Source organism: Calonectris borealis, chromosome 4, assembly GCF_964195595.1.
Source record: "Calonectris borealis chromosome 4, bCalBor7.hap1.2, whole genome shotgun sequence".
In the NCBI taxonomy this organism is placed as follows: domain Eukaryota; kingdom Metazoa; phylum Chordata; class Aves; order Procellariiformes; family Procellariidae; genus Calonectris; species Calonectris borealis.
The window spans coordinates 27,846,347-27,869,075 of NC_134315.1; the positions used below are offsets into that span (position 1 = coordinate 27,846,347).

The following is a 22,729-nucleotide window of genomic DNA, read 5'->3' on the forward strand; positions in this document are numbered from 1 at the left end:
GGTTGGGGGCCAGACTCTACAGTCTGTTGGTGTCACTGAAGTATAGTTGATGCCAGCCAGGAGGGTTTGAGCTGACTTTTGTTCCTTAAAGCTGGGCTTCAGGACAGTCATCTGATGACGAGCAACTAAGCATATAGGAAGAGATACGTTTTTTTTTTCCTTCTGCCAAGGGTTTTATCTCCCAAGCAGGAAAATTGGCGTGGAGACCAAGATGGAAAAGGACAGAGTGTTCATGGGGCTGTCTGGCTTGAGCAGAAGTGAGCTCCCGAAGCTGACTCAGGAGCCCCTAACAAGCCCCTAGATCCAATGCTGCTGTGCAAGGCACTGGCGGGGGGGGCAAGCACTGGGGTATGTCATGTCATCTCTCTGACTAAGGCAAGGGAGATGCACCAACTAACAGCAGAGGTTGCTCCAGGGAGAACTATGGTGAGACACAAATGCAGACCATGCCTGGCACTATTGAATTGGGTGGGAAGAGCCAGCTATTGAAGATGATGGCAAGAGCCAGTTTATAACTTACTAACTTGCTTGAGGATGACAGATCTCATGAGACAGCCAAACAGAGCAGCCAAGTTTGGAAGAACTGTGATGAGGCCTGGGTGAATCAGGTGAGCGGGCAACACAAAGGCAAACGAAATGCAGTGCCTGCAAATAGAGGGTAATACCGTTTAGAGAGGCATGTTGAGACTTCAGTTTAGACACTTTACAGGACTTTCAGTTCACTGTATTATTTCAGAAAAAGGACAGCTCAATGAAGACATCTGCTCAATGTTCAGCTGCTGTCAAAAAAATTACCAGCAAAATATTTTGGAAAGTGTATTAGTGTGCCTGCTGTAGGACTTGAGTTAAAGCCAGTCCCCAATTATTACTGATCCAAAGTTTAAAACTATTATGTATATTGAGCTCACTAGATAAGACCTATTTCCTCATATAAATCTTGTTTGGGTAAATTTCAGGACTGTGCACTTCAGGCCAGTATCCCCAAATATTTCCTGTGCGCGCACCCTGATCAGCCATACAGCCTGTGCCTAACAGCTTGCTCGCTGCGCGGGAGAGGTGGAGGCGGTGCTGCTGCAGGGCCTTTTACCTCCCCTGAAGCAGTTATTGATGGCCAGAGAGATGAGTTTGGATTAGGTGAATGGCAGGACCCATCGGGTTTGGAAATGCAGCATATCAGGAGCGACAAGCAGTTGGGCATAACTTGCAGCAACTCTGCAGCTACTCAAAACGGCACCAGGTTGACCCAGTCCCTGACTTGCCCCAGGCTGGGGGGAGCCGAGGTAAAGCTCTTCCTTCCATCCTACCCATCTGCAGCCAGAACAGAGAATCTGGGTCTCAGTCTTTAAGCTCACCTAATCTTTCATTCACTGATTGGATTATCATCGATATAATGTCAATTTATGTCATCAAATGCTAATTTCTTCAGACCTGCAATGTTTTACATACTTTGGGAAATTGGCTGTGCATAGGAAGTGTTAAGAGGCCGTGCCAAAGACAGGACAAATACAATGAATGAACAAAATGTAACTATCTTTTATGAACATGCAACGACATAAATGCAAACCTGAACGGGTAGTCCTCAGTTGGGTGAAATGTAGCCTCAGGGAGCCGGTGATGAGGACCTGAGCCAAAGGAACTGAGGGAATGCTCCCACGTTCAAAGATGCAGGATTTGGCCCTGTTTTTTAGCATTGGACAGCAGCTATTTAATGCTCAGAATAAACTGGTAACAGCAGTAATATAAACATTTTTAAAATTCCTGTTTGTATTATTAAAATATTTAATAAAATTATCTAATTGGTTGCTGACTAAAGTGTCAGGGAACAGTTTAGTCTCCCAGGTTTAGTGCTACAAAGGAATTATTCTTTTAGATCCAGAGGATACATTGCTATGAGTTATTTGTGTAGAACTTCGATGTGTTAAAAACCATTGACTAGTGCTAGATATTAATATATCCTACAGAACTTGTTCTCCCATAGTTCTGTAAAGGATGCATCTTACTTAAGGCTTAAGGCACTCTGTAACTAGTCCATCTGGAGATTTTTTTATACATTAATTGTCAGTTATTCTCATGCTTTAGTTTCATAATAATAAAAAAAAGAAACGGTATACTTTTAAACTCAGGCACATGTTTATTAGGTACTCTGTTAATTAAGGATTGAAACAGTGCCCTCATATTCAGCACTATTTATTTTGGGGAAAAAAAAAAGCATTGGTATGTATTCACTTTTTCATTTTCAATGTTCAAATGTTCAAATGTTCTTTTTCTCGGTGCAAGTGAAAAAAACCAGTTGTCTTCATTCCCTGGTAAGCACATTTTCTTTCTACACTCAAATGTCATGTTCTCTTACATCCTTTCACTTTTTTTTGGTCATTAATTCTGTTGCAAGGAAAAAGAAGTGCGCACTCCACTATAGAGCAAAGCAGGTCTGACTGATGCTTTCTCTCTCCCCTGACCTTTCTGTAGCACTATTCATTAATATGACTATACCACTAAGTCTTCTGTTTTGGGGGATTGGGGAATTGCATGGCAATAGCATATTGAGATTTCCACCTCTAGCTGGTAAGCTTGGTACTGCTTAAAAACAGTTACAGTTACAAAGATTGTTAGAAAATACAGTTATTTACTAGCAATAACTCACTCTCTCTCTGCAAATTGCAGAGAAGGAGCTATGTGCCAAATTATACCTGATTAACATTTTTCAGGTGAAACAGTAGTCAAAATATGGCCATTTTTCAATCTTTTTTTGGTTGTCAAAACATTTCCCCATGTTCAGTGCTTTGAAAATGGCTGTTAGAAATATAGCAAAACAGCCATTTTTGCACTTTATTTTTGACTTTTCCTTTAGGATTTGTCATGGTTTAACCCCAGCTGGCAACTGAACACCACCCAGCCGCTCGCTCGCTCCCCCCGGTGGGATGGGGGAGAGAGTCAGAAGGGTAAAAGTGAGAGAACTTGTGGGTTGAGATAAAGACAGTTTAATAGGGAAAGCAAAAGCCGCGCACGCAAGCAAAGCAAAACAAGGAATTCATTCACCACTTTCCATGGGCAGGCAGGTGTTCAGCCATCTCCAGGAAAGCAGGGCTCCATCATGCGTAACGGTTACTTGGGAAGACAAACGCCATCACTCTGAATGTCCCCCCTCCTTCTTCTTCACCCAGCCTTATATGCTGAGCATGACATCATATGGTATGGAATAGCCCATTGGCCAGCTGGGCCAGCCGTCCTGGCCATGCTCCCTCCCAGCCCCCCGCACACCTGGCAGGGCATGGGAAGATGAAAAGTCCTTGACTAGCATAAACAATACCTAGCAACAACCAAAACATCAGTGTGTCATCAACATTATTCTCACACTACATCCAAAACACAGCACTATACCAGTTAATAGGAAGAAAATCAACTCCATCCCAGCTGAAACCAGGACAGTATTTTATTACTGTTGGTGAGAGTTGATGGCTAATTACTTGCTGTTTTTTTTTCAGAATTGAGAAATGTTGCTTGGAGAGTTTGTTTCTGAATTCAACAGCACAGGAATTTCTGGTTCAACAGCAAATGAAATACCCCTTCAGGAAACCTTGCTTGCTAGCCATAAGACAGGCAAGGGTAACTGCACATCCCATAAGATCACCAATTCCTATCTCTTCTAGATATCTGTCCTTGCTCTTCTACTCCTAAGAGCTCTATGTGCGCCTGGATGCTGAGACAGAGAGCAGAGAGCACTGCTGTGGTTGCATAGAAGAGATACATTCAGGGCACATAAGTTACTGTATGTAAGCAAATCTCTTTCTCTTTCATTACGTAGTCTTTATAGAGCTCAAGTGTAAGACAAACATTATCTCCTAAAGGATAGATGGCTGGGATAATATATATCCCTTGAACAGGAACGGCTGCATTGCTGGCTTCTGCTCTTGATGCCATAGAAGGAGAATAATGATTTCCGAAGTCTGAACCTAACTCCTCCACCTAGCAGTGCTACAGATTTCAGATAAGGGAACATTACTGTGACATGCCTATCAAGATACCAGTAACCCAACCTCCTACTTCTTGAGTGAGCCCTGAGGCATTTATAGCGTGACTAATCTCACTCACTTTGACAGTCATTGGGCTGAGATAGCCTGACTTCTACATTTTTCTCCAAAAGCTGTAACCGGCTTTCTCAATGGGTTAGTTGTGGGCAAGCGTAAGTGGTGCTGCTTTTAATAGCTGGCCCACATAACCGTAGCCCTCAAGTACTCCTGAGAGACTTCAGAAAACACAGTGATATTCCTGACTGGGGTGAAGAACAAGGCAGTGCTGGTCAAATCCCAGAAATATTTATTCAGAAATAAATCATAAAATGTTGACTGTCAGAGCCTGCACCTCCCAACCCAAAACAGTCCAGAATGATCCCTCCCTCCCAGATATGAAAGGCTGCTGAAAAAGAAGCAAGGCAAAAGAAAGAAGAAGAAAAGCAGCACATTTCCCCCTGATTAAACCAACCAAAACACGCTTCGTGGGTTTTACAGGTCTGTCTTAACTTGCTGATGCAGGCAGCGGGACGGGGCTCTGCAGCCAGAGGAGGAGCGGAGACGTGGCGGGAGCCTCCCCGGGGCGCGGGGCTGGGGCTGAGGCTGAGGCACATCCCGGCGCTCCCGCCAGCCCTCCCGGGCTGGGAGACACGCGTGGCTTGGCAGGTGACAGGGATGCGTGTGGCTTGGCAGGTGGCTCTCCCAGCAAGGCGGTGGCAGGAAGGGCTTTCTCAACAACCAGCCAAGAATAAGGATACCGTTTGAGAGAGCAGTGTACAGGGTTTTTATTCAACACAGTCCTTATGGGCTTAATGAAGCAACTCACGAAGCTAAAGGGTTTGCAATTTAGATGGTAATTTTTTTCTTATTTTTATTTTTAAAGGGAAATCTGCTTGCACCAGGCTGTTTTTAGAAGCTGGTAACTCAATTTAGCCTTTCTGTTCTTTGACATTCAAGACAATATTTAATGAAGAGCCAGGGTGAAATGACCAATCCTGATGGTTACATCAAGCAAGATATGAGCTGAGCCTATGTATCATTACCCTAGTCAAGATAGAAGTGTGACATTTTTTATGAGTGTTTGGAAGATCCAGTCTCTGGTGGGATTCCAGTAGCCAAGTCAAAGTCCCAGGGCTTTACTAACCGTAGTAGTGCCCGCCTGAAACGGTAATACGATTGGCTCTCATGCTAGAGCTTCATGGGTCATTGCCTTGTTTTGTACTCTGAAGGAACCCCAAAAGTATCATAGTGAAAACAGAAAGAAAAAAAAAAAGCCCAAACCCAGAAAACTGAGCGTAGTAAAACTATTAGTAGGAACTATGAATCTGTTTAAGGAGATTTTAATAGCTGTTTTTACAATCAATCAATTTGGCAGAACTGAGGTAATTGCTGTGTGCATGGATGCAATGATTTCAGACGTCATTCAAGAAAAAATTGTTTGATCTTGCACTGAAGCAGATGAGGAGTACTATAATGTGTTCTCCCCATAGGTTTGCTGTGGGGACAGTAGGAAAAGCCTGGTAAATAATAATACCTTAAACTACAATGAAATTATCTATCATCTCCTCTGCCTGTTACACAACTAATCTCACCTTCATTAGTTTTAGTACTAAGCTTTATAAACAACAGCAATCAGAAAAATAGATATATGAACTTTTAAAAACAGTGTTTTTCATTCAAAATGAATGATGACACATCACCTGGAAACTGGAAGGCTTCAGCTAAGAATACATAATAAGCAAAGTCAGTATGGGTACTTTGCAGGAACGTTACCCAACAAAAAACAGTCCAGTTACCAAACAAAAAAAATGAGGTACTCGGAGCCATCTGATATCCTCAAAGTGCAGATGAAGGATGCTCACCAACAGTCTGCATTACATTTTTTCCTGTATTCTTAATTATTTGTGGGTTTAGTTTAAAGTAAATGACATAAATAGATGCAAACGAATGTGCTAGCATCTCAAATTCTTTAAGGATGTGGTTGCACAGATGCAACCTTTACAAAAGGGGAGCAGAGCAAAGGTTTTTGTCTCTCTGGGTCAGAACAACCCAGTTCATCTCCACTAGAGTCACATCACATTCTGTAAACTGCATCAGAATTTCAGAGAAAGCAAAAAACAAGCCCAGAGAAGTCAGTTAAGACCTCAGCAGTTCATAGGAAAACTGCCCATGGTTCAAACTTTCAGGTTGGCTGTGTTTGCAAGAGCAGTACCGAAATCTGCCTCTGATTTTTATTTGGCACAAGTGAGATAAATCCACTCGAATGAGTGAAATGCCATTTATCCACACAAAAATAAACCAACCACATATGCACTTTCAAGCAAATACTTAAGCCCTTACAGGATTTTTCTTGCAGGATGGGGCAGTCTGGGATTCAAATAGAGAGAAGGGTAATTGTGCCCGTTTGATGGAGACCCTGTACAGCAGCCGTCGGATGGCACAGGAGGGGAGCAGAGAGTAGCCTCTGCCTAAAGGGGGACACAAAGAAAAGCTTTTTATTAACAATCCAGGCACTAGAGATGCAACACAGGAGAAATAAACCCACGTCAAAATCTTGCTGATGCTTGTGGATTGGGAGCCTTCCCACTTTCACCCCAGAAGAATATCTCTGCAGTTCCTGCAGAAGCTTAATATCTAAAACATGTATATCAGAATGATTTTTTTCAGACCTCTTTTTTTTTTGGAAGCTGGTGATTTAATTAGCAAAATCAACATTCTTATGAACTGTGACACATTTACTTAGCAATTACTACCAAATGTGGCTTTCGTGCAAATCTGACAGGACGGATCTGTTGCCTCTCTGTCCTCTGCACCTGAGGACAGCTAAATGTACCATGCAGCCCTTACTGAGCTCCTGCTCCAAGCCTCATCCTGGTCAACAAAGAGATTTCTTTTGACCTTCCTGGAAGCTGGATTAGGCTTTTAAAAGCCATACATTTTAAAACATTCCATGGAGGCTGTGTTTGCTCTAAAACCACAGTGAAGTAAATGCAAAACTATATTAATATTTAACATTGGCCTATAAAAACTAGGAACTCGGAGTCAGGACAGCTGGTACAAGTTTAATTCACATCATAATTTCAAAATGAAAATGCAGAAGAGGACAGAATATCACATCTTCACGTTCAAAATCTATTTTCTTTTCTTTAATATCCAATTTTGTTATTTCTATACCTACACCTTTTAAATAGCCATGAAAAATATTTTGCATGTATACAATTTTTTTACTTGCTTTTCCTATCTGGTAGCGCTGGTTATACTTACAGAAATCAAAACAGAAAAAAAGGGTCAGGGAAAAAAAAGAGAATAGATTAGTTAAAAGAAAAACAAACACAAATATTGTGCTTTTGGACTGTATTTAGGGGTTGGCCAGAAGTCTAAGGTCTTGATAGATGGTTCTCGGCGCACAGTTTTATTGCTGGTACACAGCACACTTTGTTCCTTTTGTTTCACTAAACCTGCCAACTTTGGAAATTAGTGACACAGGCATTCAAAATCTTTGACAAGTGGTCAGATTCCGATATACATATTCATACCCCAGCGGTAAATGATGGCAGGAAGTTTCAGATGCAGTAAAAATGAATTCTTAAGTTCAGCCCAACTTTAATATAACGCTACTTTCGTAAGCACTTTTACTGTTAAAGCAGGAGCGCCTCTTAGATAGCACACGGGGGAGACATCATTTAAAGAAATGTTGCTTTGCTTGAACCAGAAGTCCAAATCTGCTCAGTTCATTTAAAATATTTTTTTTCTCTAGAATAAATGAATAAGCAGTTCCTTTTGTGGTTTTCCTGATGCTTGGTGACTTGCTATTATTCTTCCAGCAGAAAAAGGATCAGACGCTCATATGAACAGATGTGTCCCTCCTCCTCAGCCCCACACTCGCCATCTCCCTTTGGAAAATAAAGGTGACGGGTCTGGTGTTTGACTAAAAGAGGCTATAAATCTTCTGGGGATATACTGCTGTGTCCTTGCACATAAAAAGTATCGAGGAAAGGAAACAGGTTAAAAAGCAAAGTAATAAATCATACGCTGTGTTTATGTTTTTAACTCTTAGAAGCGCAGGGCTGCTTTAATAAACTGCCAATGCAAGAAACCCTTCTGCCTTGGGCGCCAGGCTAGCAGGAAGGCAAGGGGCACACTTAGGTGCGCCGGGATGGGCCCGCATCTCAGCTCAGCCGATCTCGCACAGCGGCTGAACACCCGGGCTGCCGAGGGGAAGAAGCCCCCGAAAAGCGAACGCCGACCTGGCCGCGGACTCCGCTCCGTCCAGGCTCGGCCCCGTGCGACTCACAGGGACGCAGCGGGACCGGCCCCGTCACAGGGGCCCGGGGGCAGCGGCGTGCGGGACGGAGTGGGGACGAAGCTGCGGAGGCAGAGGAGCGCGGGCAGCGGCCGGGGACGGGGGCGGCAGGTGAGCGCGGGTGCGGCGGGGGCGGCCCCGCGGGGGCGCGGCTGCGGGGCCGGGGGGAGCTGCCCCCCACCCCCCGGACGCGGCGGAGGAGCTCCGGCACCGCACCCGGGGCCGCCCCCTGCCTGCCCCGGCGGGGCGGGCGGGCAGCGGGCCGGCGGCGGCGGCGGCGGCGGGGCGATGGCGGGGCGGCGGCGGGCGCTGCTGCTGCGCTGCCTCCTGCTGGGGCTGCTGGGCGGCGGCGGCGGGGCCCAGCCCGGCGGCGGCGAGTACTGCCACGGCTGGGTGGATGGGCAGGGCGGCTACCACGAGGGCTTCCAGTGCCCCGAGGGCTTCGACACGGCGGCCGCCACCATCTGCTGCGGCTCCTGCGCGCTGCGCTACTGCTGCGCCGCCGCCGAGGCCCGCCTGGAGCAGGGCGGCTGCACCAACGACCGGGAGCCCCCGGACCCGGGAGTCACCGCCCGTGAGTGCCCGGCCCGCGGGTCCCGGGGGGGCGGGAGCCGGCCCCCGCGGAGCATCCCCCGGCCCGAGCCTGGCGGCCGCCTCCGCGGCGGCTGCAGCGCTCCCCGGCCCGGCCCGGCCCGGCCCGGTTCGGCTCGGCCCGGCCCGGCCCGGCCCGGCCCGGCGCGTGGGCAGGAGGCGGGCGCGGCTCCAGGTGCGCACAGGGAGGAGGCGCCGGGTGTGCGGGGCCGCGGGCAGCGCGTTACGGCTGCGGAGCGGCCCCCGCGGCGGGCGGCAGAGCGGGCGGCCGGGGATGCGCTCGGTGTCGCAACTCCACGGTCAAACGGGGCCCCAGCAGCTGGATCCATCCTAGCGGGAGGGCGCATTTGTATTTTAAGTTTGCATCGGCAAACTTAACTGTGTGTGTTTAACTTTGTTTTTGCCCGAGGTGAGACTGGGCTCCGTTGCGCTGCAGATACAACCCCACTGTACAAGGGGCCGTCAAGTTTTCAAACAAAAGAAATCCGGCAGCGCACACGGAGCCTAGTTTCCCAGGTCACACGTTCTGCGCTTATTTTCCACCTTAGGAGTGGAAGTGCAGCATTTGAGCTTCGGCTGCAGATTCAAGCTGTTACATTGGACAGCCCCGGCAGTTTTGGGGGGTGAGGGAGGGGGAAAGGAGTGTGATTCTTTGAGTGAAATCTAACTAGAACCAGCAAACGGGACATGGTGTAGACAGCTTTTACCATTGGTAACTATTAAAACTGTCAACAGAAAGAAATTTTGGCTGGTACATACAGGGTTTAACTTTAATTTTGTTCTAATGGTAATAGTCGGAAGCTCTGTCTTCTGAGCAGCTCAGTGTGTTAGTGGGACTGAAACAATGTGGGGCTTCATAAACTCTATGGAGTTTATTTCTACACAGCAGACCTGTTACTTCAGTAGACTAATGTGCGTGGCTTTTCCTGTTCTTTCTTCTCCCAGAACCAATCTACGTTCCATTCCTCATTGTTGGATCAATATTTATTGCCTTCATTATCGTGGGCTCTCTGGTAGCGGTTTATTGTTGCACATGTTTAAGACCTAAACAACCGTCGCAGCCAATACGATTTTCTCTGCGGAGCTATCAGACCGAAACTCTTCCCATGATCCTGGCCTCGACAAGCTTCAGGACGCCGTCGAGGCAGTCCAGTACTGCGACAAGTTCCAGTTCGACCGGCGGCTCGGTTCGCAGGTTCTCCTTTCCCCGGGCAGAGCCGGGGTGCCTTGTGGCATCGCCACCTCCACCGTACACATCTGGGTGCTTCCAGACAGCCCATGCAGTCCACCTGACCCAGCCGTCGGGGTTTCTGGTGTCACCGCCGTACTTCCCTGCCCTGGCTGGGAAGAGCTGCTCCGATTTTAGTCAGAGCTGAAAGGAGTTGTCAAGAAATAACGCAGCCTTCGGAAGCGCAGGGCCTGCTGCTGTTGGGTGTCACGCTGACATGCTTCGAGGTTGCAGAAGTCAGAACCGTTCCCGTGGGTGAGTTGCCCTTGAAAAGTGCAAGGTCTCATTTGGGATCTCGTTCCCAAACTTGGATCACACTTACAAATGAATTGTAAAATATTGCAAACTTAGTTGCCCTAAAAACTGACTGCTCTGATCGTTCCGTCTAATTTGAGCAGAACGTGTTCAGAGACAAGTAGAAAAAACATTTTGTGATAAAGATACTCATTTCACGGCGTTATAAATGACGTTTTAACCCTAAATGCTATTAACTTGGTTAACAAATGGTGGCTGTGTTCCACTGATAATAATCAGACTAGTTCTATGAAGCAGCAATAAGCCTGAGAAGTAAGAGTGGAGTAATGTTTATACTAAAGAGGATCCTGAAAGCAGCTGACTGCTTCCCACTTCCATGAGCAATGAAAACAAGAGGAAGAATTTTACTACAGATATCAAAATGTGCAGGATTTTTAAAATACACATAATATACCTGAACTTACACTGCGTATTTGTATTAGTAAACTTTAACTACTATAGATAAAACTAGTACTGATTAGGCTAGTTGAAAATGAGCCAATCCCAAGCAGCCAAATAATTATCTATGAGAAGAGTAGAATGTATTCAGCAATATCACTAATAACTCCTCTGCATAAAATTCTAAAAATGGCGTTATATTAAAGCATTTTTCAGAAGGAAGTATTTATTGTTGGCTTTTTGCTCAGCAACATGTGTAAGTTGGACAGACTGGTCGTAAAGTTCTATTTGTAAAATTAGCCATGTATAAAATGTAAAGACAAGCTTGTAATTTAAAACGTATTTACAGCATTGACAACACTAATTATTTAGTAGTCACACAAAAAAAAAATTATCAATAAACTGTGTGGTTGAAATGTTGTGTCATCTCTATGGCTCTGTACAGATAGTGTCTGATGAGCAAGTTTTCATTTTGATGGTGTAACTATACTGTATTTTTTCCTGTTAAAAATAGTTAATTTTGCTTTTGTAAATGATTTACATCTTTAACTGCACCTGTTGTGCAGATTTAATATAATATAAAATTCTGACTATATAGCAAACTAATAGCTTCATTAATGTCTTTTATATGTAACTGTGGTAAAAATGTGGTAAAAACTACACTGATTAGTTAGGTATTTTAATTTAAAACATCCTGCCCTAGGAATAAATTTTGTTTGCCCTTCTACATTCCTTCACCCAAGTAAACCAACAAACCAAATGGAAGAAGAAAAAAACGCATATAAACCAAACATACGCAGCAAGCAAATGGAAAATACACAAGAAAAAATGCAGTATTAAGGGGCTTCTCTGTATACTTATGTTTGTGAACAAACGAAGTCATTCTGTGTGTCAGAACCTACAACATCGGAGGCTCAACTGCCCTATTTTACCAGCTCCAAACTCCCCGTGTATAGGACCTGCTGAAGTACATTATAGCCAACCTATTTTACAAGTACTAGCATATCGGTGCATATTAAAATTACAGCACTTCTATTCTGAATTACAGTGTACTTCTCTGTATTTTACAAAAGCTTCATTGGTTCTTCCTCAAGAGTTGAATACATTTTTTTTTCTTAGCAAATATCTAGCAATCAGTATCTTAGCATTTATGAAAAAAGTATTTTGAAATAACCCTTTCAATATGTTTTTGACTGCATAATTAACATTACAATCCAATAGATATTACTGATGGAAATGTGGTGTCTAAGCAGAAAGACCACTTAAGTTGTACATAACGTACATAATGTAAGTAACAGGTTTTAGCTTGAATGTTGTAATTGTTAATTACAAACCAAAATAGTGATACACAGTAGTGTATGTTTTATAGAAATCTAAAAAGTAGATTTTGAGTCCTTGGGAAATTACTTGAAAGGTAAGTGTTTTGGCTTGCAATTTTTAAGAAACAATCTTCAAGGAAGGGGGCGGGTAAATTTTTGCCCACCTTTGATGATGTTTCATAGGACTCTTCACTGCACATTTTGAATGGGTAAGAAAATGGGACTGTTCATCAAGTAACTTTTTCGAAAAATCATTTAATGTTGCAACAGATATCAGCTCTGTTATTTGGAAGCATCCTGTGAAATCTGCTGATCATTCCCCTATACAGCAGAAACAGATAGTAAAACAATTAAACTGTATTTTTTACAAATACATTGTAAGTCTTCAATTAGTAGAAATCTTTTTATCTAGTAAAGTAAGGCAACAGAGATCCTTTTGGAAGCAGAAACTTGATCGTTTCTCGTTAAGAAAGTGCAATTTTATGTTCCTTTAAAGAGTGATTAGTCATCAGAGCCACTGACACAGGTGGTGGGTAGCTGAAATTTAGGGTTTTTCTCAAAGACAGGCTGCACCCAGAGGAACCATGAGTTGGGGTCAGTTACTGCCTGTCACCATTTGGTGGTGTGCGCTGAACAGGCCAAGCTGCTTCACTGTCACGGTCTCGGTGGGCTCCACAGTCAGATTTAGTCATGTTTTAACACAGGGATGGATTTTTGCTACACTTGTGTACAGGCTTACAGATTTTAATTCAGCCTAAGTAGAGGCTGTGAAGTTTGCCATGTAGCGTGACACTCGACCTAGCAGGGAAGACCCCTCTGAGCTACTTACTTTCCTCCCCTGATGCTGCATAATGGGTTTAACCTCAAAAAATGCTTGAAGAACTTGACACACAGGAATAATGTCATTGAATCAGACTTACATAGGTCTGTGAGTTTCTAGATCGGTGGCTAGCATGCAACAAATCCTGCAGACCGGGGTCTAAGGCTGGGAAACATGAAGTATAGTTAAAATAGCTGTACTGGGTTACCTGTAAAGCAGGTGAGGTGGGGATTATGCATCATCTGCAAACAGATAGACAAAGAAGAATCTATAAATTATTGTTCATGTAGCTACAGTGGCAGTGACCTATATAGCTGAAGGGAGAAGAAGGGAGGTGGCCAGAATACAAGCCCACGGACCGAAATGCGTGTTGCCTGTGCCGGTAGTTTCCAACCCAGATGGATTCAGGGTGCAGGGGAGAATGCTGAATTTCCTTCCTAATGAAAAGGACCTATTGGCATGAGATGCTCCTATGGTTTATAGAAAATAGTCATTTTCCTAAAACCTGCAGATAGAACACAAATGGCATTCTGATACACAGTTTTAATGACTAATGAAACAGTTTGAAGGGCTAGATATATGCCTGAATCAGAAGAAATTGCTAGTAGAAGTAACATTTACACAGTACTTGCTTTACTGCCATGCTCATTTTTTAACACAGTAGGTTTAACTATTTCTTTTGTGATACTGGAGTTAGTTCATACTCATTTTACTAGAGTGACACCAATCTAAAATAAATCAAAATGAAGCAAAAATCACAGTAAATTGATTATTGTAATTCACACGCATCATGCACGAAATGCTGTGATTGCCATTAACTAGTAATGGCATGTCTGAAACCCAAGGCTTCCGTAGGCAAAGAATAATAGTGACATGAATTAGATCAGCCATTTGTTTTGTGTTTCCACCCTTTGCGTTTCTTAAGTGTGCATCTCCAAAGTGCATCAAAACTCTTCGGTGCTAGGAAAAACATTACATCTACTTGCAAGAATGTCTGAAGGATTTTATTTGAAACTAGGTAAGCGGTACGGTATATGGCTATGTAAACTCATGGATTATTTGTAATACCCACTGGAATTTAAAAAAAAAAGCGACAATTTCAAAATTACTTTGTCACTACTGTTCAGTTAAACCTTGACAGTAACGTTAAGGATACGGAGTCAATTTTTGGTGCCGTTTTTCTGCGTATTGCAATGTGCTGTGTGGACTTGAAGTCCTCTGAACAGAGCTTCTGCTTTTGAGGGGGCTGCTGCTCCACAATACTCACGTAAACAGTTTTTGATTCGCAATTACATTGAAGCTGTAATTCCATGCTATGCTGTCTTCATTAGCAAAGGCAGAATAAGAAATGCCTTTCAGTTCTTTTTATTCTCTCCATCTACGACTTGTGCAAATTCAGGGGGCTGTGCTGTAAATCAGGTTAGTGAAATGGTTTAGCTTAAAAAATAACATTTGCCATAAGAAAGGAGGGAAAGGATTTGAAAGGGAGCCTGGATCATTATAAACTGGATTATAACCTGAATAGTTTCAATGGCCTCGTGACTGCCAGCGTAATAGAGGTGGTGACATACCATGAGGTGGAATCTCCTTAAACCATCTCTACCATTAAAGACCGGGTATCGTGAAACTTACAGCGTGAAAGATGCATCTATTACCGAACCTGCCTTGACCGAGTACAAAAGCTACAAAATAAATCAGTTGTCTAGTGTATATAAATAATCAACCACCTATCTACAACCAGAACAGTTTAGGTTTGGATATATTGATTTTTATTCACTGGGTGGGCACTGTTAGGGGAAAGAAATACCTGCTACTATCACCACCAGAGGATACAGTATTTATCACTGTTTTCTGACGTTTCCTTATTCCTGCTCTACCATTCTTGTACTGCATACTTCTCCTTCAAAATACAGTATCACCACCAGAATTATGTTAGGGCTTTGCCGCAAATCACTAAATTGCAGACTCCCATGCTCCCTTTTTTTTTTTTTTTTTAAACTCTTTCTGGACTTCACATGAGAAGTGAAAAAGACATCTCAAAATAGATGTTTAAAAAAAAACTTAAAACCATTTTCTATTTTTTCAGTTTACCTTAATTACATAAGAATTCTTTGGTATTTGTGAAATGCTATTTCTGATATGTCCAATTTTAAAGAATTCAAACCCAAGAGTGATGGGATATACATCTTCCTTTGAAAGTAATCCCTAGCATTTGCAACCAATCAATTCAAGAAAGCTTCTTCATTTAATGGCAAAGTTTATTCATTTTTTAACAATTAAAAGACAAAACATTTAAAATTTGCAGTTCAAAACATGCACATTCACCAAATGCCAAATGACATGTAACACTGCATAGAACTGAATGTGTTACTAAAAGAGAATAACTATATAAAACACAGTGCATTTAACATCCAGTTAAAACTAAACCTGAGAAACTACCATAAACACCAAGTCAAAAAGTCTTCATTCATGCAGCTTCGTAATTTCCACAACAGTTTCAGCAGTAATGGCTTAGTGGAGCTGTAAAACCTCACTTTACCTTGAATGCAAATTTCGCGATTACAGACTGACCACTTTCTGCGGTGGCTGACACTTATCAAACACTGAAAATCTTAATGAAAAATTAAGTTGAAATAGAAAAACAATATTAATGCATTTATGGCTTCTATTCTACAATAAGGAAACACCATAAAATATGATTTAAAAAAAAAAACTTGTTCTGGTCACAGCTTTGCAAGTACAAATCACTCTCTATATGGAAATGCTTTCATTTAAGTTGAAGCATCAACCCTCCAAAGTGCCCAGCTTTGCACATCATTACTCAGATGAGTAGTCCTTATACTCACAAACAGTCCAGTTGAAGCCTATGTGAGTAACGGTTTGCATAAGCAGGAATCAGGTTTGGAATGCTAAAATATTCCTTTGTTTAATAAAGATCTATTGGTTAACAGCGAGGAAACTGGGGGAGTGAGGGCAGAGGAGGGGAAGGAGAAACTCATTTGTTGAGTTTTGTTACCAGTGAAAACATCCACTACCAAGAAAGCTGAACTGACAAACTCATTCGCTTACATAGCACTAGCTTCTTGATATATTATAAGCAGACTTTTAACGAAGGCATTAAAAAACAGGGAACAGCAACCACCATGCATTGCCTCAGAACACTTAGAAATATTGCCTCATGCAGACAGAATGACAAATTCAGCAGAACTACAAGTGCTTTTACACAATACATAAGAAAAAAGGGAAATAACTTCTCTCCTTAAATTTAGCACGAATTCCAAATTACTCATCATTCGAGATGGGTTTAAATGTAACAAAAGAAGTTTTAAGACACTTAACGTGCATCTTTGTAACACACTGAATTTTATGGATGCATGTGGACACATAGGAATTTTCAGCTATCTCTTAAGTGTTTCAAAATATTTTATTTATCATTTTATACAAATAGAATGATGACTAAGTATAAATCTGTTGAAACTGCTTTGCAAAAATAAGTGTAAAATTAGGAAATGGCAAGAAAAAATTCCAAATACAAATTATCAATAGGTTTGTTAAAATTTGTTTTCTGTTACTTACTCTTTTGAATCATTTATATATATATGTATATATTTAAAAATAATCAAGCAACAGTATTTATACAACATATCTGATTTCTAAGTGGCACTGATTCAACTTTTTGATGGAAATTTTTAATACTAACTTGTAATTATTATGCAGTGCACATGAAACAGATGGAAAAGTCCATGTGAATTCTGTAATACAAATCTGAATTTTCAAACAATAAGAACAGAGGTATTGTTATGAGCATTTTTGCCTAAACTGTTTTTTTCTTTAAATAAACATCTGCACAATCCCCTTATTTTAACACAGATATGATGTACTAACAGGTAATAGATTATATTACTGTGTACTCAACATGAAAATAAAGTGCATATTGTATACTTGACCTGACTTAAAAATGGGCACACATAGTTAAGATGATCTTATATTTTTAAATGCAATTGTATGAGCAATCAAAAAACATAGTTAGAACTGCCACATTGTCTTTTTTACTATTTCCAAGAAGTGGTAACTTCCAACCACTAACTACCAGACAATAAATAACATATAGTGTGTAGAAAAAGTATAGAGACAGGAGAAAAACCCATCAGAAGTAATAAAAACGAAAAATGCACTTTGTGAAATAATACTTCAAATTCTGTAAAGATGTAAGGATGAAACGCTGTGATGAGACTATCTTAAAAACCTTAAATTCCAGTCTAAATTTAGGATCTTAGAGCTGTTTCAGTTGCTTTCTTCCTTAAGCTAGTTAAACTGGGGATACACTGTGTGTTATTTTCCACAAACTGTTTTACAATGGTGAGACAGAATTTTATTTCATGGGAAGAATAAGAGATCAGGTAATTTCACAATGTAAATACTTCACAATGCATTCTAGTCCTTACGTCCCGTCTGCAAAATCAGCAATTAAACAGAACAGAAAAAACCCAAGAATAATTAAAAATTTACCCATAAAGAGCTTATGTACGGGTTGAGTCATTTTATATGAGTTAAGTACACTGAAGGATTATAAAGGAGCAACAGTGTCATGGTTAATTTCAGAAATGTTTTGAAGTTGGTCATTGTCCCTTGGATGACAGAAAATAGGGATCCCCATTTTAGGAAAGGGGCATGCCCCCAAATTTTTTCTTGCCTTAGGTCAAGTGATTTGGCCCTCCCATATTGATCCATCTATTTATCTGTGCCTGAAATGGCTTTTCTGAAGGCAGTTCTTGTCTGCATGACTGACTGGCAGCACTGTTTCTAGTGGGATACGTTCCCTTTGTCCCTGTGTCTTCTGTTTTCTGTTTAAAGATCACTCCGGGAAAGTGAGAGGAAGACATTGCATAACATGCATATGAAATGCAGACTGCCTTCCCATTGATACGCCTTCCTAAATATGTACTGTCATATCGTGCCTTTTGTTGGGCTTTCCATGTGTATTTGTAAGTTTCTCTTAAAATGGAGCATAAGAAACTTGGATAGTGCAATAAAGTTATTTGTTAAGTGTTTAGTTAGATGAAAGGCAAGGAGGTGAAGTCACCTTTAGTAAGTATATGACTAATGAAGGAGGGCAGAGAAAAGATGGGATTGGATGACTTGCTACTTTTAAGTTGGAAGTGGATGATTTGGAAAGCAAAGAGGAAATTCTTAATTTAGCAGATCATTGGGGATGTCATTGTTCTTCTTTTCCACCTAGTTGATCTCCATTCAAAGAAAAAAAAGATCATTTCTATGTAATGCACAGAAATTTAATTAAAAATAAAACCAATTGCCACTACAGAAAAATGTATTTTAAATGTTATTATGGTGGCTTTTAAACTCAGAATTAAACATGGACTAAAAAACTACAATATTTAACTAAATTCTGAAATTAAAGTAGCTTTTCTTAGTTTGAAACCTGATAGTTTTTGGGTGGTAAGCTGAGAAATACTGAGTCTAACTACTTAAAAAAGTTATCACAATGTTTTCATTTAACACCTTCCTCCTCTTTTTTTTTTTTCTTAAACCAGGTGTGTATCTTTTTCTGCAGTCACTTCCTCTCCATTTTTAATTAAAGGTTAGAGTATATAGGTATTCTGCTTGACCAGTAAGTTGTAAAGAGGCTGCTGCAATGTATTTCACACCTTTACAGGAAGTGGCTTTAGTGCAAATAAAACAGTACATACCACAGACTAGCGAAGGGCATGCTTTGCTCAGTATTTCAATGTATGCATTTCAAATAATTTTAGTATAAAAAAGCTGAAAATTTAATTAATTTTTAAAAGTAAGTTAAGCTTTCTTTTGAACCTACAGTATAAGCAGATGCAACTAAGCATCACAAAAATAATTAAAGTTTGCTAAAGGGAAGTAAGGCAGAGCAATTATTGAAAAATGGAACAAAATAATACATGCACTCAATTTTACAAGGTGGCAGCCATTTTCAACATATGCAGTACTAAATGAAAATAAGGGAAAAGCTTGTATAAGGCCAAAGGTGCAAAAACTTGCAGTTTTGAAAGCAAATGCCGTAAAGGCCACTCAAATTAGACTCGCTGTACTGTAAATCTTTCTCCTCAAGTGCGGAGACTCAAGCATGCAGTTCTGAGATCAGGACTTAATTTCCTTTCAAATTATTTCTAACAACAGAAAACATTTATGGAACTTCTTTGGCAAACGTTTTTAGGTTAGTTTGACACAAACATCTATAAACATCTTGACTCAAAATCTTTCTCAAAGAAGGTGAATTAACACCATTAAGATACTATTTTTTTCAGCACTTGTTGAAATCAAAGGCTTGTTATCAATTGTATTTAAATACATTAACACTTAAAAACCTTCACAGATGCTAATGGTCTGTCAATGTAAAGTATGTTTAGCGATCTCACCATTGCCTTCCGAGTATACGACCAGTATTGATTCAACTTCACTGTAAAATAAGCAAGCTGGCAAGATACAAGGTAAATTCCAATCTGTTTACAAAGGCTAAGCAAATACTTGTCAAAAAATTTAGAGATGGTGTGTTATAGTATAGTTGCACAGTGCTTATGTCTACTGAATACACAAATCCAAACTTTATGGAACAAGACCATCATAGATCTTTAAATCTCTGATAACTGGGCCATGGTTGCAGCTCCCGGCAAAGATCTAGTAGTCTGTCTCACGAAAGTAACTACTAAGGCCTAAATATTGAGCAGCGTTCCTTCACCATTCCTCAGGCCTTTGTTTTGTGGTATCGTAAGCTCTTATTACTTCAGACTGGGAAACTATTCCATTTTCATCTTGAGAGAAGGCATAGCCATCTGCAGATATAAAACAAAAGAGAAACCAATTAAGTTTTGATCAGAGTTTTTTGTTAAAGCTTTAATAAAAACAACTTGACAAAGGGTCAATAGAGGGGAATAAACCTCTTTTCAGCATTTAGGAGGCAGAAAACCCATGCTGTTTCTTACATAATTTTGCAATTATAAAATAGCAGAAAGAACTCTGTGCAGTATCTTAGGAATGAAGAGAAACCTGCCGACAGGCAAAGAACGTGGTCTACTGGGTTTAGGATAACTGCATCTTTACTATAAACAGATGCAGTGAAAGGTATAATTTTACTTCTGTATTATTAATGGATATTAATTTTTATTTGTCAGTGAACACTTACGAAGCAAGTTTTGCTGCAGAGAGTCAGAGCGATACAAGTTCACATGGTTCTTCTTAAAAACATTCTTCAGTAGTTGGGCTCTTTCAGTTAAGCTAGAAAGGAAGTGGACATGTGTGAAAAATATTTACTTACTAATTACAGTATCCCTTTATCTTTCAGTCTGTTAAATGGGAATTAATTATTAAACGAAAAGTCTCCATTCTCCTTTTTCTTTTTTAATTGTGCCTGAACTAATTATAAAGAAGATTATTAAAAGCATGTGCAAGGGCAGATTAGGAAGTCCAGATCCCTGGTAATGTTTTTACTCGTCACAATACAGGCAAAACATCTGTTTGAAGCACTGTTGTGTGCTAGCAATACACATAAATGAATAACATTGTAAACATTTGAGCATGACTGCTTTAGAAACATGCAGTGTAAAGGGAAGGCACTGGCTTCCTTGATGTAGCATGGCCTGATGAGTGCCAGGCCGAATTACAGTCTTCCTTTTTCTTACATAATAAAGTGCTCTTAGCCTCTAGTGACACAGTACTCCAAAGGGATGGGAAAAGAAAATGGATGGAAAGTCACATTTGTGGCCATCAGCTGTGTGTACAGAAACATATTGCTTCCATGAAAAGTGTTCTAGCAAGGTGTATTCCCCGTGAAACTCTAGACAGTGTTTTTCCGGAGATCATACAGATAGGCTGAAGTGACCTCTAGTAGTAATAGTAGTCTATCTCCTTCCTTCTCAGCAGTACTGAGTCTGTTGTGTTATAAGTTTATTGTGCTTTAATGTTAACCAAGCGACTCTTCATTTCAGCCCAGCTAGAAAACAGAAGGAGTACTAAACAGTTTTTAAACTGAGACTCAGGCATCAGCTGAATGCTGCAAACTGTAGTGAATGGAGTAGTGAAGGTATCAGGTTTCCTTACTGTTCATCTTTCTTTCATTTAAAGTTCTCTCAAATAGGATCCTGCATTACTAATTAACAGACGGACTAGCCATAGCTCAGAAAGCTTTTGAAATCTGACAATTTTGATAACATATTAAAGATGTGCAAGGGACTATACTAAAAAAACTCACAAAACCCCTTCAATTTCTGCCTCTAAATTTGATATTCACTGTGAACTACAGTTTGTGTTTCAGAGAAATACCGACTTATCATTTAAACATTTCCAATGCTGAAAAATCCAGGTCCTCCCCATGTGAACTTGTCTAAAAATTAGTTCACTTAAAAAACCCTTACGTTTATTCTGAGTATATAGTGATTTGATTTTGTTGTAGTTCTCCTAGATTATCAGAGATGTCTCTTTTGTAAGGATGTAGTAAGATTTCACATACCTACATCACTGAGTTTTGATCAGTCAAATTACTTTTTAATATTATTGTCAATTAGCTCACAGACTTACCTTCCCAGGTTACCTACCAGACTAAGTGGTGCAAGGAATGGAACTAGATTGCTTCCCTTACTAGATTAGCATTCAAACCATTAAATTAGGAATGCTCATTCTTTCTTCAGTGAGTATATACTTCTTATATATGAAGCTGAACCATTGTCTTAAAAAACTAATGCTGTATCTGCCCTTTCTGTTCCTCTCCAGTCTGGTGGTTAAAGAATATACCAGGAGGTGAGAGCTTGGCTCTTCTAAGCTGGAAGACGGAAATAAACCTATTATTTCCATACCCATAGAGGAATGCTAACTGCAAAATCTACACGGTAAGAGGATAGGCAGGGGAAACTGCTTCTGTGGCCATGTTTTGAATGAAAAGATGGAATGAGACTTCCTTGTAAAAAAGGAATTAGGTACTAATTCCAGGAAAGCAGTTGGCATCTGTTGACTGAACCAAGAATGGAGAGGATGGAGTACTGAGACACACCTTACTCTCAGTGTTTTCATAAGGTAGCTCTTTGGGTATTTTTTTGTTTGTTTGGGTTTTTTTTTGGTTTTAGGGTTTTTTTTTTTTTTTAATATTTGTTTCATCCTAATTGCTCCTCTAGCTGTGTAGGAGCCTTGTTTTTTAGTTCAGAGCTACAAACTGTTAAAGTGACAAGATTAATAAAAAATTGGGGACTGAGATTTAAACCACAAGGATACACAGAGTGAGTAAATAAACATTTTCATGTAAGATGGGCGGTCAAAGAGCTGGAAGACTATGCGAATACTTAGATACAGTTATCAGCCATATCTCCTTTGCAATACATCTGAGAAACCCTTCTTAATGTGAGTTTAAATAAGAAAATTTCTATGAAATTTTTGTTTTGACAGGTGTAATTTTCTGATAAAAACCTGTTTTATTAAAAACACAGCAGGCCTGTTCTAGCATTTTTGGTACCATCACTATTCTTTGCTGGTGTTCCAGAATGAAATGTTGAGATTGCTTAAATGCTAAGCACTGAAAACACTGCCTTAAGTTTTACAACAACATGAAGTATGCACATTTCTTAGTTTATGTATAATTAAGTTTCCACTGCACAGATCTGATTGCTGGTACAGAAAATACAAATAAAGTAGGAAATACATCTGGAAAATGAAAAGTGCTTCCAGCTATTCAGGTATTAAATTCTGCTCTATTTCTATACTTGAAGAAATACTGCAGGCTCTTTATTATGAATC

At 40.6% G+C, this 22,729-nt stretch overlaps 2 protein-coding genes across 7 annotated transcripts in view; one reads left to right on the plus strand and one right to left on the minus strand.

Moving 5' to 3' along the window:
• Nucleotides 1-8,598: 8,598 nt before the first annotated feature.
• On the plus strand, nt 8,599-11,229 carry SHISA3 (shisa family member 3). The gene is made up of 2 exons (XM_075150547.1): nt 8,599-8,884; nt 9,847-11,229. The coding sequence occupies exons 1-2, from the start codon at nt 8,599-8,601 to the stop codon at nt 10,275-10,277; spliced, it is 717 nt and encodes a 238-aa protein (XP_075006648.1). The 3' UTR covers nt 10,278-11,229.
• A 3,578-nt stretch (nt 11,230-14,807) lies between these two features.
• Nucleotides 14,808-22,729, minus strand: part of ATP8A1 (ATPase phospholipid transporting 8A1) — a 127,343-nt gene continuing 119,421 nt past the window's right edge. For all 6 annotated transcript variants that reach the window (XM_075148987.1, XM_075148986.1, XM_075148991.1 and 3 more), the window contains 2 exons: nt 20,133-20,224; nt 14,808-19,782 (listed from right to left, as the gene is read on the minus strand). In XM_075148987.1, coding sequence (XP_075005088.1) covers nt 19,685-19,782; nt 20,133-20,224 — 190 coding nt within the window. In that variant the 3' untranslated portion in view covers nt 14,808-19,684. The remainder of the gene's footprint in view (nt 19,783-20,132; nt 20,225-22,729) is intronic.

Excerpts from the sequence above, each read along its gene's own strand:
- SHISA3 (XM_075150547.1), top strand. The coding sequence starts at position 8,599 with ATGGCGGGGCGGCGGCGGGCGCTGCTGCTGCGCTGCCTCCTGCTGGGG. Across the intron at positions 8,885-9,846 it reads GGACCCGGGAGTCACCGCCC|AACCAATCTACGTTCCATTC; the intron begins GTGAGTGCCCGG and ends TTCTTCTCCCAG.